Source organism: Mauremys reevesii, linkage group 10, assembly GCF_016161935.1.
Source record: "Mauremys reevesii isolate NIE-2019 linkage group 10, ASM1616193v1, whole genome shotgun sequence".
In the NCBI taxonomy this organism is placed as follows: Eukaryota; Metazoa; Chordata; order Testudines; family Geoemydidae; genus Mauremys; species Mauremys reevesii.
Window position 1 is genome coordinate 17,253,635 of NC_052632.1, and position 14,954 is coordinate 17,268,588.

A 14,954-nucleotide genomic window follows, 5' to 3' on the forward strand; every position below is an offset into this window, starting at 1 on the left:
TAAATTAAAATAGTTTGCATCTAAAATCTTTTGTATAAAGTGTTCAGTGAAAAAATGACAAAAATAAAAAATCTGCAGTTAGCAAAAGCTTTTCATGAACTGAGTAAGGCCAGATTTCATTAACTCCACATTTCAAATTCCATTTCCTGCTAGTATCAGATCCAACATATCTAGAGACTTATTTTTCTCTTAAATTTTAATACCAATCCTTTTTTTCAAAATGTCATTTAAATATTGTCTCTGGATAAATGTCTCCTTTTTCCATAATAAAGCCTTTGGCTCTCGTTCTCTCCCCAAATCTTTAATTTGCTTCACTGTATAATGGCTTTTACATCTCATTCACAACCTTTCATGCTCTCTTTTTAATAGCGATACATCAGCATGCCAATGTTGTGCATCTCAACACTAACCCCACAACATTCCTAGATACAAACACTCTCTTGGCAAAGTTTTCTTAAGAGCTTCACTTATTATGTACGCCTTTACTGATACACTATCGCAAAAGAAACATGGCTTTATTTCCACATTTCATTCATACAAAGGATGATTATATGGAACTACTTCCATATGGTATGTGAACAATCAAAGCCAAAAAAATGTTTTAAGTCTGCTAGTATCACAGCAATAACACCAAGGCAAGAGTGACGCGTGTGTGTGTTGTGTTGCTTATGTGTCTGATATATTCATTTTTATAACCAAACCTACCACAATGAAATATAAAATTTAGGAGAGAGAAAACTAAGCCAAAGAGAAAAGCTTTTGTTTGTCTGCTGCTCTCAAATCAAATCCACAGAGAAAACAATGAGCTATGAGTCTAATCCAAAGATGTCAAAGACAATAGAGGAGTCTTTCCACTGACTTCATAAGGATTTTAGATCAGGCCCTCAACCCTTCGCCATGCTGCAAGATCACAAGAACTGAACTAGTATTTACTTGGACCATTTGCCAACTATCTTACCACTACAGTTCCAAAAACCTGGAGTTCTGCTCCTATTTACAAACTCTTTCTATTATTATTACTAAATATACCCTGAAACTCTACTTCAATTGTCACACACTGGCCACATTCCTCGGTCTGACAAATATACTGTGTGCTACAGAGGTGGCACAAAGTGCATTTAAACCACCTGGGTTTTACCCCTAGACAATTCTCACTGTGTAGGGGAATCTCTGCTGGTTTAAATGTGGTTTAACCACTTCTTACGCCAGCTGTCATCCATCCATGGCATAATGGGAGGAGATAACACAGAGGCAGGCATGTTGTGCACAAGGCTGGAGTGGGAGGGGGCATGGTGGAACAGAGATCCATTACACCTGATCTCCCATTACAGAGCTTATGCCAGCAGCATAGAGTAGGCCTCCTGCCACTCTGACTTCCACTGGGGCTAAGAGGCTGGGGGTAAGGAAGCCACAGCCTACACCTTGTGGCTGCCACTGTTCGCTATGTCAGAGCTGTGCTTGGATGCAGCAGAAATAGACTTTACTTAGACATATTGGGCCACATTTTGTTCTCAGTTACATCCATTGCAAACCCCATGGAAGTGTATGGAGTTGGAGAGGTACAACTGAAAATAAAGTTTGGCCACGCATAAAGAGGCCATATGTCCTGTTTTTTCATATGATGGCCAGATGTCCCAAGAAGTTGTTTGGGGACACCTGAAATATCCTGTTTTGATTACATAAAAAACATTTGGTTTTGTAATAATTACAATTCTTCTTCTTGCTAAATTAAATAGAATTTGCTCTGTTTATTGGGGGCAAACAGTCTATTGAAATGAGTATGTGTAGAGTGAAGAGAACCGTCAAGTGAGCTGCTGTTTTGCTTGACATGAACATTAATCACATCTTTTCAATGTTTTATGATGAACACATTCAGAATACTAAATTACTCGATAAAATCCTCCACTCCAAGAAATATGCCTGTGTCACTACTGAGTCAGAAGGTAGCACTAGCAACACTAGTTCAGATCAAATAAATTACGTGCTTCTGTCTTCTAGAAAATAATTTCTTGACCCTAAAAAGTATTGCAACAAACGTGTCCCTTTTAAAAATTTGGTTACATTAACTATACATAATTATCAAACAACAAGAAATATAAAATTACAGTGTTCGGGAAGCTCTGGCAGGACATTTTACAGCCCAGTCTACGTCATCCCAATGTAATGTAACGTGCATCATCAAGACAAACTGTAATGTATTTCAAATTCCATTCACATTTAAACAAAATGTAATATACAAGCTATGACACAGAAACAGCATGAAAATATTTAGAGATACTGCAACAGGTATTACATATGACTTTATGTACAACAGCTCTTCCCAAATCTTATTGATAGTGAATGGTTCAGAGGCTGAATTACAACAATTAACCCCGAAGTGATACAATTGGTGCAGCCCTCCAAGATGGGCAGTTATTCCACTCTTGATCATTGCTAAAATGTCTGTTCATACTTCCACTGATCTCTCTGGCTTCTGAGGGGCTAGACTGTCACTCCGCCCTATGCGGCTCTGCAGGGGAGTAAGGAGCCAACAGGGCCCCATTCCACTGCATGGTACAGGATTTATCCACACTGTGAGTCCAAGAACAGCTGGGGGAGAACAGGCTCCATGCAGCTGCTATTCACCCACTGTGAGCAAGTGGGAAGGGAGGAGGTGAGGATGGAGGCAGAGAGGGAGTTGTGAGGGTTGGGGAGCCGGCAAAGCCACAGCTCTGTCCACTCAAACACCCACTAGCAGAGCCGGTTGAACAGGAGAAGCAAAATATGAGCTGTGGAGAAACAGTCACGGGGGTACCTCTGAGTCGCAAATCTTTCCTGTGGCTCCACAACTACATGCCACCCTCTACTCAATTCTAACCAAAAGGGCCCAATTCTGCCTCCTTCTCACTCTGGAAAGTACCTTAACCCATGAATAGTGTTACTGAGGTCGACAGAACTACTGATGGAGTAAGGTACTACTCACCATGAGTAAAGGTGGCAGAATCTGCCACAAAATGTACAGATTGACTCAAACACACAATGAGCAGGCACAATCTTAATGTGTCTTTAAACCTTGTATGTCTTAATTCCTTAAACTTTGTATGTCCTGCACCATGCAAGTAGTTAACTTGCCTCTGAACCACAATTGTCTTAGAAGCTTAAAAAAAGGAGTAGAGTTAACTTAAAAACCAGGCATTTTCAACCACATGCAACAATTTCCATAAGACCGTCCATAAGATGTTTCCATGATTTGAAAATGTTGCCACAGTGTCACATATATTGCAACATGAGGATATCCTATAAAATGAGATGCATATCTTGATGGTTATTCCTGATAGAATAAATTGAATTGCTCTTTTTTTTTAAAAAAAAGGAGGAAAAAAAGCATATCTCAAATTCTTTCCTAGCTATACTCTAATGTGTGGTATCCCTCATGGAATTTCAATAGACTAATCTAGCACAGACTTTATAATAAGTAGCTTTGGATAACTGCAAACAAGTATATAGTGAAAAGGTCAGACTCTGCAATAGGTTGTATTAATATATAAGCAGAAAACATAGTCAAGGATAAATCAACACAGGATCAATTTGCAACCTACTTTTTTCGGGTGAAACATGTGCCTTAGCTTGTCCCCTCACAAGCCTGCATGTTGAACCATCTCCTGCACAGATTCCACAGTTGTCTTCCTTGGCATTACTCCCAAGTTGTCGATCACAGCCTACTGCCTGCCAACATCAACACCACAGTCAGAAAGATGGCAAAGCTATAGTAGACATGCTCAGGTTTCTGGAATTTTATTTATTATGTTATCCTTTTGATTTTATGAGCCGGCCTCATTCTTTCACAGCATACCTTGCTTTTCAAATTTAAGCTACATAGGGTCTTAATAGCAATTTCTATGATTTTAATGATGAGCTACAACAATCAAATACATTAAGATATTCCAGCATAGAAATACAGGAGTCACTTTCCCACTATTTTTCCAAATGTATAAAGCTGGGTGTTATTCACTACAGTATACAAAGGTCAACTATCAGGGGGGTAGCCGTGTTAGTCTGGATCTGTAAAAGCAGCAAAGAGTCCTGTGGCACCTTATAGACTAACAGACGTATTGGAGCATGAGCTTTCGTGGGTGAATACCCACTTCGTCGGATTCATGTATTCACCCACGAAAGCTCATGCACCAAAATGTCTGTTATTCTATAAGGTGCCACAGGACTCTTTGCTGCTTTTAAAGGTCAACTGTTACTTTGTTATTTAGAATTTGTCTTTCATCACCTGCTAAATTCAGTCTGAGAGAAGAAAAGCATTTAAACAACCAAAGCTAAATATTAAAGCAGCACATTGGTTTTAGATCCATAGTTAAAACACTCTTGGCAGTTTTCATGATCTAATATCTTTGTTTTTCAAATTTAACTGATATGGGCCCAGATCACCAGATAAGTTTTTTTTTCCAGTTAGTTAGTTCACATCAGCTACTTTGGATTTAGAAAACCCTAAAGGTTTTAATTCTGTTTTATTTGAGTTTATTTTGTGTGCTCCTGTCTCCAAACTAAACTTCTTAATGCTGATGCAAATGCTACCTATGGAAAAAGAATCTTCAGAAAAGCCAAGTGTTAAGCAGTCTCTTTGAAAAAAATGTTAAATGAAAACCCTCCAAACTATAAAGCACACAGATGTTATATCTGTCCATTTTTATTTGAATCAGTTTCTTCATAAGAAATATGGGGCTCAGGAGGGAAAACAGTTTAAGAGCAGTACGCAGAATTTATTAAAAATGTCTATTTGTTAAAAGGGAGATCAATATTTTGTCCCACATATTTTTCACCTGAGCTTTTGTACCAAGATATGTGCAGGTGGCGTCAAATATTGAGTAACATGTTAAGTACTATCTTGCAGCCTGAAGCCTGCCTTGTATGACAAGCTGCTCTAAGCAAGTACCCCCCAAAGGTGCAGCTAATCCATTATGGAGAGAAATTCGTTACAAACCCAGAAGTGACAATCAGTGAAAAATGCCGTGGAAACGCACAACTTACAGCCGAGTTAAAACTGTGAAATTGGCCCATACGTTCCCTTTGCCATATAAAAATGCATGGAAGGGGCAAGGTTAGCTGCCAAGAAATGACGCATGCTTTCCTTGGAGAATTAGGGATGCAGTCAGCACACAAAAGGCAGAGTCCTACAATTTCTGTGTAAGCCGGAGAGCCATGGACACAGAAGGCCCAAATCATGCAGACAGGTGCTGGAACTAGGGGTCCTGCCGCACCTCCTGGCTTGACGTGGTTTCCATCAAATACATGATTTACACTTTGGTTCAGTGTCTCCCAGCACCCCCACAATACAAATTGTTCCAGCACTCTGCAGGCAGATCCATAGCCAGACATGAAGAGGTGGAGCTGCTCCATGTCTATGATTTTGCTCTCCCCTGTGCTACATGATAGAGAGGCAAATATAGCACATTCTGCTTGGTAGTTCAGAACTGGGTAACGTGTCACAACTTGCTGAGTGGCAGGAATCTAAAGGATGCAACCAAGGAACCCTCTTGGGCTAGCCAGCTTCTACCGCCCCTCTCCCCCCAAAAGGGCCATCTGGGGGACCTATAGCCTCATGGCTGGATCATGAGTGTCGGGGGACGCAGTGGTTGCCTCACCACAAATTTGGACCCTTAGATTTTTGCTTTGAAGGAGACCACAAATATTTTATTAGATAGCTGGGTAACAGATGATATTTGAGATTCTGATTACTCAGCTGTGGTTTATTGCTAAACCAAGCAGGCCTGTTTGGCATTGCTATATAATTAATGAGTAGCAGAATCAGCACTAACTTGCTTTTGAAGATCAAAAAACAAGTGAAAGATAAGATACAAGGAATAAGGGAGAAGGAGCGTTAAGGAAAAGGGAAAGGAAGCATTGTGAAAAAAGAGAAAGAAGGAGAGTGTAGGGAGATGCAAGCTTCTCAGGACAATACCCATTAATTCAGCATTTTACTGTTAAAGAAACAATCAGTGTTTCAGGTTTGTTATTCCTGTCTCTAGGAGACTTATCAGCCTGCTCTGAATCTGAAATTATCCACAACTGAAAGGAAGCAGCTCCAGAACTGGAACAAAATGATAGGAAGGCCAGAAGTTACTGGACTAGATTCTATCCTCAGAGTGGCTTGCAGTCCTCCTGAGACAAAGTACAGTCCCGCTGAAGTCAGTGGCAGAATTCCACCAATTCCAAGGGATCTGGATTTGCTGCATTGGCTTCAATGGACAGTGCATGCAATTAGCTGAGTTCTGAATTACGGTGAATGGCAAAACTAGGGTTCAGTATGAAGGGCTCAGTACTGTTCCTACTTAGGTCAGTGGGAGATTTACTATTAGTTTCAGAGAGAGCTGAACACATGGCCGAAAAACAAAAACAAAGCAAACCCTCAACTGATCTGCAACTACAGAGTGTTTATGACCTCTAAATAGTATGGAGCATGACACACTGCAATTTTGGGCACATTTTGGGGGGTAACTCTTCAACTGATCACGGCATTTTCCTTATCATTCTATGGAATATATGCTCCTCTAGGTACATATGAAGTTGACTAGCAGAAAGAGGGTTATGAATATGCAAAGAAAGCATACTTCCAAATGCCTGCCCCTTAGGCTCTGATCTTTGATTTCCTCATTAACTGCTTTAAGAAACAAATCTTGTTAATTTTTAACCCAAGGTCATATGGTTTCTGAATTAGTATTCTCTAATTTAGACACTATTTTATACACTGTAATATCAAGATAGAAAGAAAAACTTGGTTTAGGTTTACCAGGAAGGTACTTACTTAAAAGAAAGTGGCTTTGGTATCATGGTAAGAATTGCTGCAGAATAATACATTTACAAGAGGAAACTCATTTTTTTCTGCAAGTATAAAGGGCTTGGGTGTGTGCTAACCTGAGAGGTTTAAACCGAGTATTAATTTAAAAAGGAAATAAGTGCAAATCTTGAGCAATTATGCACACGTCTGTGAGAGGGTGCAGAACAATTTAGACAATGTTGCCCATAAATAGCTTAACACATGAAAAGTTGTAGAAGATGACAAATGCTGCCAACATCATACTTCAGGACTGGTTTAAGGATTTAAAAGTCAGGTATAAGAATATAAAAGCCAGGACCTCAGATCTTATACCATTAATCTACCACCTGAGGTAAAGACCAGATGTAAAATTTTACAGAGCCTAGGATGCTTTTATAAATTCCACTAAGTGCCCATCTGCATCTCTAGGTGCCTAAATATGTTTGAAAATCTGGCCCTTAGTCCCTTTGGAAATTTTACCTCAGGTCCATTAGCTCAGAGGTAGAATCAGACTCATAACCCTCAATACTTGGTCCAGCCACTAGAGGGGGACAAAGAGCCACAGTGTGTTAACGTGTTACATTTGCATATACTTTATAAGGCAGAGAAGGGGTATGTTCTTGAGAAGGAGGATGATCCAGTGGTCAGGGCACAGGGCTGCAACTTGGGTTCAATTCCCTGCTCCACCACAGACTTCCTGTATGACCTTGGGCAAATCATTTAGTCTTTTGGGGTATATCTTCTCTGCTATATCGCGTCTCAGAACCTGGGCCAGTGGACTTGGCCTTATGGGCCATGGGCTGCGGGGCTAAAAATTGCAGTGTTTGGGCTTCTGCTAGAACCCAGCCTCTGAGACCCTCCGTCCTTGCCGGGATATCAGAGTTGGGCTCCACCATGATCCTGAATTTCTACACTGTAATTTTATAGCCCCGCAGCCCGAGGCCTGCGAGCCTGAGTCAACTGACCCAAGCCAGCCATGGGTCTTTTATCAGAAGTAGACTTACCCTTTGGGCCTCACTTCCTCATCTGTAAAATGGGATAACATTTCCCTACCTCACCGGTATGTTATGAGGATAAATACACTAAAGGTTGTGAGGCTCTCAGGTACTACAGTGATGGGGGCCATCAGGGCTTGATCAACCATTTGTGGGCCCAGTGCCAAACACATTTGTGGGCCACCATGGCGAGGCAAGGGCCGGGGGCAAGAGCGCAGCAGGATAAAGGGGCGGGAGCAGTCCCCAGAGCGAGGCAGGGGTCAGGGGAAAAGCACAGTGGGACAAGGGTGGGGGTCAGTTCCTGGAGCAAGGCAGAGGTCAGGGGAAAGTACAATGGGAGGGTGGGGGAGAGGATCCCCCCCCCCCGCTCCCCCTGGGGCAGCACGGAGCCAGTACCTACCTCTCTCTGCTGGAGCTGGATCCTTGAGATCCAGTCCTCTCTCGAGCTGAGCTGCAGCTCCTCCAGGTAGCAGCAGCTGCTCTTCCCACCACCCTGGCAGGGAGGCTGATTGCAGTTACTCCTGTAACCGGACTTTTAGTGTCCGGTCAGCAGTGCTACTCACAGATTACAGTTAAGCATACATGTACATGTTTTGCTGGATCAAGGCCTTAATGAACATGTTTTCCAACGTGGATGCCTGAAGTTAGCCTCTTAGATCTGTATTTTGATACCTATATAGAGCTGGCCTGATTTTCAGAGTTGCTGAGCACGAACTAATCCCACTGAAGCCAATAGAAGCTGCAGGTTGCTTGGTATCTTTGAAAGTCAGGCCACTTCTACTTGAGTGACAAAATATGCATTTTGGAGCCTAACTTTAGACACTCAGGTTTGAAAATTTTGGCCAAGAGTTTTACTGAAAAATAGTCAAAAATCACTAATTTGGGATAAACATTTAAAACAGTTAGTGTTATATTTTGTTTCAGGAGAGAAATTCAGGTTGGAATCCAGCAATAAGGCAATAATGAATTACTTTCCTCAGCTTGACACTCCATGTCAGCCAGCCAGAAAGGTCTGAAGATTTTAATGATTAAGGCATTTGTTAGGGTTAATCTACCCCCATATTATTGGCTATTTACAGAGCAAAGGGATCAACTATAAATGTTATAGGCAGACTGGGAGAACATCTGCAGGCTTTCGGGGCATATTCAGAAATAATTATATTAGGTGATTTTAAAATAGATTGCATAAATGAAACAAGTGACAATATAAGCTGTGTAATGTAAGAATAGGGACCATATTATGTTATAAAAGAACCAACATGACATAATTATAAAAAGTGATAAAAATACTATAATGACTACGTTGTAAGTAAATTCCCCCAAACAGATAAATTGAACTGGTATGTTTTCAGAGAGAATGAGTGGCCAATATAATGTAATGTAACATAACTGGAAATTTAAAATAAAGAGGGTTTTGAGAAATGAGTGCACAGTGTATCTAATAAAGGTTTTACAATAACTGCATTGATTAGGCACCTGCGAATTTGGATAGACTGCAATTATTTTCAGAAAATGTTTCAACCAGAAAATATTTTAGGGCTGGATCTGAATAAATTATTTTGTTACTGTGCTGTCTTAAATAAAAAGGTACTCGAAAAATATGCAGAGGACCCGATTGTCTGTTGGTATAAATAGGCAGAGTAGCACACGCTTATGCTAACAGTGAATAGAGGCCAAATGTTCAACTGCTTTTCCAAAATTTAATATAAGCTGAATATTGTTATGTTCTATTGTTATTAGATAAGATACAACTCAAACATACTACATTTTCTGTGGAAATACTGTAAATATTTTAACTGAGTTCAGGAAGCACAGGAGCAGCATTAGGCCAGGGTATAAAATACAATAATATAAATGTAGGAGAAAGATTAAATTAGTATGTTAGAGCTGACTATGTAACTTCATAAATATTTCACAGCTGTGAATCCAGAAATCACTCAGATATTTCAAGAGCTGTTTCTATTGTTCTTATTCTTCCTAGTTTGGTTTCAACTGAGGAAGTAGATTTAAATGAAAAACATGAACATAGGATATTTAATTCTAATTTGTGAAGGTTAACATACAATCTGTCAAATTCAAGAATTTTCATTTTTTAAAACAGATGCTTAGATTTAATTATAATGAGAAAATGGACAGGACTGGAAAGCAATAGCATTATTAATTAAGGCCCCAATCCTGCAAGGAGAATCATGCTGCTGGACCCCATCCCCATGCCAAACCCCCTTTTAGACAACAGGACTCCATGCAAGCACTTGGGTTTGCCCATGCAGAGCTCAGGGCAGGATCAGGTCACAAGCTTCAAATCTTTGGACATTTGAAAAGTTGTCAGAGCTGCATTTTTTAGGGCTGCTTAATCTTCCTTTCCCCCTCCAGCTTTCCACTCACCCACCCACAGACACATCCAGTTTACTTGAAAATATGAATTATGCTCTTTTTTTGGTGTGGATTATTAATGCCTCTTGGGCACTCGAGAGTCATGGATAAATACGTCCCATGAAACACTGGAGTTAAAATGCACCAATTCCATTCTGAGTTTGTTTTATGACCGTGTTGTCTTAGACTAAGCTCCTTGGCACAGGGACAACTTGACTTTTCAGAACGCTTCAGGACTGAAGACGTTATATACAATAAATAATAATTACTGCCCTGAACTTTCTTTGATGTTCTATAGTGCTCTAATTTAATGGATCTGCCTGTCAATTATTCATGTCCTGTTTCATTAAAAAATTGACACTCTAATTCATTGTGCTTTTCAGTAGTCTATATTCCAGTGGGCCAGAGGCAGTGAATGTCAGTGGGTATTGTTCTTTCTTAGCATGATGATTTTTTTAATAGAACAGAAATAGAAAACCAAGTCAGTCTTATCTTACAATGACACAATTATCGCCCTACTCGCTAGTGATGTATGACAAGCCAAACAATGCATTCTGAAATCAAATTTCAATCTGCTCCCTGTACATTAGCACCTTTGAGTTTCCACTTGCAAAGCTAATTTTGAAAGCTGCATAAATGTTTGCACCCATGCAAAATGCTGGCAAGGAAATGAGAAATAGAAACATGAAAATGAAAGTGAAAATGCAGTGAAAAATCTCCCAAAGCAAAACAAAAACAAAAAATTAATTTAGGGAAAGTCTTGGCTTCCTCTCCGCTGGCACATAAGGGTTGAAATACAAAAGAAACACCACATTTCTGCTGAGCAAGAAGACAGACCATGGACAGGCTGGGTAGGGATAGTCCAGTGGTGCGCAAACTGGGGGCACGTCCTCCCCCCCCACCCCGGGGTGTGTGTGCGCAAGAGATTCTCCTGGGGTGTGTGTGAAGAACCTGGGATCTCGTGGGTCCCACAGGATTCACGGCCATAATAGCGGGAGTGGGATAAAAACGAAGTGGGTATTGTGGGGCAGGATTAAAAAAAAATAGTCCTCCTGCTCCGCAAACAACATGAATGCCCAGGCCAGCAGCCGCTGCTCTCCGGCCACCCAGCTCTGAAGGCAGTGCTGCTGCCAGCAGCAGTGCAGAAGTAAGCGATTACTTCTGTTTACAAGTAATGGAAGGGGGGCTTGACAAATTTCATGACTGGTAAGGGAGAGCACGACTGGAAGTTTGCACACCTCTGGGGTAATATATGATTCTCTTTCAAATGAGCTCTGTAGAAGTATTGTACATAGGATCAAGGCAGAAGACATTTTGTTTCAGGGCATAAGCCAACCTCTAGCTATCAGGGGGTAGGAGTAAATTTTCTCTGATGGCAGGTATCCCACAACTGTCTATTGTAGGGTTTGTTTGCTTTTTTTTTTTTTTTTTTTGGTAACCTTCCTCTGAAATACTATATCTAGAACTGGCCAAGCTTGGTGAAAGAATGCTGTATTAGCTGAACCACTTGTCTGATCCAGGATGGCAAGTTCCATGTTCCTATATTCTGGGTGGACAGAGTGTGGAAGGGAGGTAGTCAATGAATTTGCCCACACTATGGATCCATCAAAAGCCACAAAATCCCACAGGACGTGGTGATCACAAAGAGCAGTCGCTGCTGCTTTAATCCTTCAGCTATCTCCAGGTTGCTCCACCACAGTTTCCCCACGGATCCTACCCAAAGTATTTTTAACTGGGCGTTGCATGGGGGAAACCAAGATATGACATTTAATTTTCTATCTTCAACTTTACAACAGTAGGAATTAAAACTGAGCTCAGAAAAATAGCCACCTATTGCAAAAGGCAACAAGCACTGTGTGAGATAAACATTTCCTCAGCCATCTCTGGCAGAAATCTCTCCTTCAAGCATTGAATAGGCTGAAAAGGGCCATAACATTTGGTTTTGTTTTTTAACTACAAATGTTAAAAGAAAGAGTATGGCAAACCCCTTAGTGCTTACTCGGGCAAATTTCCTTTTAAATCGATTGGAGTTTGCCTGCTTATGGCTGATTAAAATCCTCAGGACTTTCCGAGAAAAAGGATGTCATTTTTATTTTATTTTTTTGTAAGCCACAAAATTGAAAAACAAAAGCTATATTGGAATTTATGCTCACACACTGCACGGCTTTTATTCCATGAATGACAGTTACCTACTGTACTTTCTCCCGCCTTATTTGTCTGACAACAAAACCACATGACAGGCAGATGTTAAGGATTTTGGCATCTATAAACAGATAGTGAATTTTAAATATGGTCATGGGAATTCCTTTTTATGACCACACAAGCATGATTATAAAATCCATCATGGGGAATTTATACTGCATCTTACTCTAACATTTCCCATGTATCTTTGCCCTGTTGTAAATTGCAGAGTCTATCATGTAAAGTGTCTCTCTTCACTCACAATGTAACCCATGCTCAACCTTCTGAATTATGGTGGAATCAGCGGATAGCTTATTTCTAAAACGGGTGAAAGAAAAGTCAAGTAGAGCATGGAGAAAAGGCTCACAAAGCTCCTTCTCCACACTGAAGATCAGCAACTCAGTCCCATGCAAAAGATGGACAGATAACAGGACCTGCATACACTAAGGAAAATATCTAATCATTTACTGCCATCACTACTAGCAGATCACCTCCACCAGTGTTATCCCTAGCTTGGATGGCTCATTAGCTGCCACAGACATTTTAAAATTTTGGTTTAGGTGTAACTTGGTTAGAGACACAAGGTTAATACGCTCTGTTTTCAGATATCAGTACCCTTCAGTCATGCCATACTGCTTTGGGATGAATACATGGCTGCAGCTACCAATGGCTGTCTATTCTAGGGCTCCCACCTGTGGAACTGGACTGATATTAGCGGCAGCGGGAAAGGTTAAGAAAATTTCCCCAGAGTGAATGTGGCCTGATGTGTATGTATGGAGCAAGGAAGTTGGGGGTTGAGAAGTAAAGAAGGGAGGGAAAGAAAAAATGAGGTTTGAGGCTTGGAGAATAGGAGCATAACATAAACCAAATTAATGGGGTTTACCATCAAGAGACATAATCAGATGCCCAAATCCCTTTGTCCTCAATACCCGGGAAAGGAATGTTAAGCAATGAAGAAAACAGAAGAAAAAGAAATACAATACCAAATATCCACTGCATACTAAGGGGGTCCGCAAAAGAGTTCCTACATATTTTGCAACATTTTATATATGAAGGCAAGAAGCTCAAGAATATGTTCCGAAACAGTAAATCCACTTCCATCAAATAAAACAGAGTATTTTAAAACTATTTAATTTTTATGCAAGAACATGTTAAAGCACTGAGGCAGCTCTGAGATTACAGGACCACTATCAGAGCAAGTGCCCCGCCCCACACACCACTGTTTCCAGTTCAAAAATATACAGGATAGTACAATAGGATCTCACTGAACTCAGTGAGAGTGGGTTTTGGCCTGATGTGGTTAATCTATCAGAAAGCTGTCAAATAAATAAATTAATTAATTAAATATACAGGATCAGATTACTCTGTCACCTGCTTTTCTGATTGGGTGATACACTTTTACTTTATATTAAGGCAAATTTGGCTTAGGGCTGGTCCACACTAAGAAGCGGGGTCGAACTAGGCTACGCAAATTCAGCTACGTGAATAGCGTAGCTGAATTCGAAGTACCCTAGTTCGAACTACTCACCTGTCCAGACGCTGCGGAATCGAAGTCCGCGGCTCCCAGGTCGACTCCGCCACCGCCTTTTGCAGTGGTGGAGTACCGGAGTTCGAACTATCGCTTCCGGAGTTCGAACTATCGCGTCCAGATTAGACGCGATAGTTCGAACTCTGAGAAGTCGAACTCACCGCGTCGACCCGGCTCGTAAGTGTAGACTAGCCCTTAGAGAGATTTGAAGGTGATTAATACCCCAATTCAGCAATATACTTAAGCATGTACCTAACTTTAAACATCTGAGTTGTGCCACTGAAGGAAATGTCACTACCCACATGCTTAAGTACCCCGCTGAATTGGGACCTACAACCACATCTGTGCAAAGCTAACAACCCCCCACCCCCACAAGAAAACAAAACACAGCAAACTGAGTACTAGCAGTCGCTTAGATAAGAAAAGAGTGTGGCTAAGACAAATTAGAGATCAGAGGGAATCCACTAGATATTTGACAGCTTTATAGAAAGAAAGGCTAAAGTGGTAGGAAGTAAAAGTCCCTGCAGGCAATACTCCAGCATTAGCAACAGGAGTTTGGAAAACAAGGTATCTGGCAAAAAGTTACAATTTCGAGCAAAAGTAGAAAGTTACTAGGCACAAAATATAAATAAGGGCTTCTGAAAGACCTTTATAAATGCCTTAACAACACGTTAAAGTGCCTTCACCGTAAGCTCCTTCTGATGCTCAGTGAACGGTGTCTGATGTGAATCATTATATACACACACCCCGGGGAGTTCACATTGCAGGCACTTTTGGACATTAATAAAGTATTTACACAGACACGGTAATGTATTATTTTATGGTTGTGTGTATAAAAATTCAGGCTGATAATACAAAGAAACTGCCTGAATTTAGAGGTCCAAGTTCCATTCAAAAGATAATATACTTCAATCAAAAGATGATATTTCCTCACAGACCGAGTTATGTCTACACTGGAGCTGGAGATCTAGCTTCCAGTTCCAGTAAGCCTACATACACTAACGTTGACTGCTTCAGCGCACTAAAAATGGCTGTGGAGCCCCTGCAGGATGGATGGTGGGAAAAGCTAGCTGCA

The 14,954-nt window shown here is 40.8% G+C and overlaps 1 protein-coding gene across 14 annotated transcripts in view; it reads right to left on the minus strand.

Annotated features, from left to right (window-relative positions):
- ADAMTSL3 (ADAMTS like 3) overlaps positions 1 to 14,954 on the minus strand; it is a 274,175-nt gene that overhangs the window by 115,515 nt on the left and 143,706 nt on the right. For all 14 annotated transcript variants that reach the window (XR_005585749.1, XR_005585750.1, XM_039492789.1 and 11 more), the window contains one exon: positions 3,579 to 3,705. Coding sequence is in view for 12 of the 14 variants with exons in the window: in XM_039492789.1 (XP_039348723.1) it covers positions 3,579 to 3,705 (127 nt within the window). In the remaining 2 variants the exon portion in view is untranslated. The remainder of the gene's footprint in view (positions 1 to 3,578; positions 3,706 to 14,954) is intronic.